This window comes from Cynara cardunculus (genome assembly GCF_001531365.2).
Source record: "Cynara cardunculus var. scolymus isolate 2C chromosome LG 11, CcrdV1, whole genome shotgun sequence".
Classification (NCBI taxonomy): domain Eukaryota; kingdom Viridiplantae; phylum Streptophyta; class Magnoliopsida; order Asterales; family Asteraceae; genus Cynara; species Cynara cardunculus.
Genome location: NC_037538.1, coordinates 10555922 through 10559749, shown reverse-complemented (window position 1 = coordinate 10559749; position 3828 = coordinate 10555922). Strand labels below are relative to the sequence as shown.

Genomic DNA, 3828 nt, shown 5'->3' with positions numbered 1-3828 from the left:
TCTTCCGCGATTTTGACTTTTCACCTCACAAAATCCGTCAATTATTTTAAGAGTAAATTATGATTTTTGTCTCTATGGTTTGAGAAAGATTGCGATTTTCCTTCTTATGGTTTTGAAATTATAATTTTCGTTCCTATAGTTTGTAATTTATTATTGTTCTCATTCCTAAAAGACTAAATATGTTAAAACTTTTTCATTAACTTAAGAATATTTTAGTTTTTTTGATTTATTTTTCTTTTTAGTTTATTAAATATAATTTTTGGATTATTTCTTTTGGTATTTTTTTCTTTTTGATTTAATAAAACTATACATTTTTGTTAAAAAAATTATATTATTTTGTTATTGTTTATGATAAATATTTTTAATACAACTAGTTTTTTATATTTTTAGTCACTGTAATTTTAGTTTTTATGAGTTTGATTTCTGCCACTAATATTGTTCGGATGCAAGTCGTCGAGTATCCCTTACATAAGAATAGTTTAATTATTTTTTCCTCATTAAAGACCAAAGGATTGCCAAACAATTAATTGTTTTGAGGCTATTATTTATCAAAAAATGTATGTGATTTTATTAATATAATGTACAATTGTTTGGTCTTATAAATCATGCAATTATACCAAACAAATATATTTATTATATAAAAATGTTACAATAAGTTTATAAAATTATACATTATATTAATAAAATCATATACATTTATTGGTAAAAATAGCCCGATAAAGTTAATTGTTTAGTCCTATAAAAAATTTAATGATTTAGTCACTAATAAAGAAAAAAAGAATTAAACCGCTATAATGCAAGGGATACTCCACTTGCACTTAAATGTCGTTAGTGACAGAAATTGAACTAATAAGTAATTAACACTATGATTACTAAAAATATGAAACAACGAATTGTATGAAACATATTTAATTATTTTATCATATAACAATAACATAATGAACACGTTTTTTATAACAAGTTTCATAAACGTTATAATTTTCATGCAACATATCCACTAAAAATGACCACTTTTTGAGCAAATGAAGAATAAACAAAATCAGATGTTGAGATCGTGTAGTTGCAAAGACACATCTTTACAAGAAATTTGCTTTTTGAAATCTTGATAAGCTTCCAACACCAAATCCTCATCTTCCCATTCATCCCGATAAGTCTCCGGTCGTACTTGTCTGTTCAAAGAAGTTGCTGAATACATTTTCTTTCTCCATTCTTCGGTTTTTCGGCACCCACATTGTGCCGCAATCCAGTCGTTGTACTCAAACTGCGAAAAGACGACCAAAATAGAGTCGGATTTGGTTATAACAAACACCCGTAAGCCTAAGAGGGATACACTCTTGACAATTTTACAGTCAATTAGACCAATTTTCAATCGAAACTTGGTATGAGTTCTTTAAATCAATGAAAAAAGATTGTTAACCACATTGAAATGTATAACAAATGCTATAATTAGAAGAACATTGGTTCGTGAATTTATAATTAATTTCAATTTGAAAATCAACGTTTGACTCTAAAAGTCAACATCTACCCCTTAACTCAAATCTACAAACAGCATCCTACATTTCAAATGTAAAACCATGTATTATATATGGATTGAGAATTAAGAGAAGTTGTACCTGATAGCCAGTCAGATTATGGGTATATGGTTTTGGGATACCGGATGTTTGCAACGACGAATAAAATGCTTCTATGTCTTTTGTCATCTCCTCGGCTGAAGGCAGCAAAATTCGACCAGATAATATGCCTGCTATCCACTTGCTTTGGAGTTCAAACTGGGGGAATGGAGCAGTCTGTAAATTCAATCATCAAGAAAGTAAGGTGTTAATAAACCTTGAGCTGAAATAAACCACATGGTGGGGGATGTATGCAGACATGTATGTGTTAGAATATGGAGGTAACCTTGAATGGCAATCCAACGAAAGAAAGCCAAGGGGATAATGATGGCGGGAAGACGTGCTTATAAAGTGGCCCCACTCGATTGTCATCAACGGTCACGATGCCTTTGGTATGAAGAAAAGGAAAATGATACTTGTACCTGAAAGAGCAAAGAAGATCATTGCTTGAGCTTCAAGATTCAAGAAAATCTCGCGGTAAATGGGACCCACAATCAAATCCGATCTCCTCGCGTTAGATAAATGGAACCGGCAGTTACCCTTATCATATAAATGAGTACCATAAATAAACCAAACCAGTACGCATAAAGATACTTATACCTCAAAGAAAATGTTAAATGGCATATATGAACAATACAGGTTTGGTATGAAGAAATGGAAAAGGATACTTCTAACTCAAAGAGCAAAGATAAATGGGACCTGCAATCACTTGCATCAGATGAAAATGCTAAATGACGTAAAAGAAACTCACCCAGTGCAATGTAAAATAATGTCAGCAGCAATTTTGAACCCGTTTGGAAATGAGATCGTACCATCTTCATGCGCACGTTCAATCTGCATTAGTTACTTGGTATCAGTATTCCCAATCAACTCATATCCTGAACCTGCAATGACCATTTCTAGAACCCCCTCCTCTTTTTTCGTTATAAGGTCTTAAGATAACAATCAGAAAAATTTGGGCCCAAGGGAGACTCAAACTGTCGAGCCATTGGCAGGAATTTGAGTTGGCCTCAAGGTTTAGAACCCCATTTTCGTAGCAAAAGGAGTTATTGAAAAACAAATAAACAAGCCTAGTACTGGAAAGTAATACCATAGGATGAAGCCGAATGTTGTCGTATCCGGGTACCATTACTGCTTCTTGATTAGAGGTCGATCGAGATGCAATGTGGACTTGATTAGCAACACTTGCAATCTCTCTAGAGATATCAACAGCACTTGCTGCACTCCCTATTAGCACAACAACCTGTTAAAGCCATTTGAACCAACCAGTTACCCAACGGTAACAGATATGTACCTATGGAGAACGAGCCCCAAGGCCTCTGGACCTTTATTTATCAGTTGAGCTGACACGCTCAAGATTAATCGATCTGGTGGATACCTGGTTTCGAAAGGGCTCTGGAACACGATAATTGTGACTATGAATCTGCTTTCCAGGCCACCTATCCACACCTATACATAGATTCACATATAACAAGAGCTTACAACTTTTTCATAAGAAGTTCACAATTTATCATCAATCACCCTCTTTCGATTAAGATATATTACACAAATGGGTGTTTCATTAATAAGCAGATATCATTTAAGATTGTTTTGATTACTAATTTCTTTAAGGGTTAAATGATGATCGACCAATTATTATCGAGAGAAGAGAAGTACCTGGGATATGTGCGATTCGGGGCTCCGAATAATGCCCGTTACAGACAACCACAGCATCAAAAGCTTCATCCATATGTTCTTCTTCTTCTCCACCTCTCTTTCTTGATCTCACTTCCCACTTCCCATTTTCCCTTTGCCAAACCCGATTTACTTCCGTCTCAAACCGAACTAACTCACCGATTCCGAACTCGCTAGCGTAATCCTTCAAATACTCCAAGACTTCCTTATGACCCGGAAACCTCCTCGGATCTCTGTGACCCGTTCTCTTTGCTACAAAAGGGTACTCTTTGAAACTCATTGCTTCTCGGGGTAAGTTAGTACGGAGAGAGGCGTAGAGACTAGAGTGGACCACAGGACGAGTTGGGTCGATGCCGAGTGGATCGGGTTCGGTATTGTTAGTGTAAATCCAAGTGCCTCCGACTAGGGATTCTCTCTCGAAGACGACGACGGAGTGGCCTTCTCGCCGGAGCTGGCGGGCAGCTGCTAACCCAGCTGCTCCGGCACCGATGACGGCAACGTCACGGGCGACGGCGGTAGACATTGGGATGGATGGACAATATTG

General features: G+C 35.9%; 1 protein-coding gene across 1 annotated transcript; it reads right to left on the bottom strand.

The window, feature by feature from the left end:
- Window positions 1–919: 919 nt before the first annotated feature.
- Window positions 920–3828, bottom strand: LOC112521127 (flavin-containing monooxygenase FMO GS-OX-like 4). Its single transcript, XM_025129823.1, has 7 exons — window positions 3267–3828; window positions 2989–3059; window positions 2701–2853; window positions 2362–2444; window positions 1897–2032; window positions 1614–1787; window positions 920–1261 (listed from the first exon to the last, which is right to left on the bottom strand). Exons 1-7 carry the CDS (start codon window positions 3805–3807, stop codon window positions 1040–1042), a joined length of 1380 nt encoding a protein of 459 aa, XP_024985591.1. The 5' UTR covers window positions 3808–3828; the 3' UTR covers window positions 920–1039.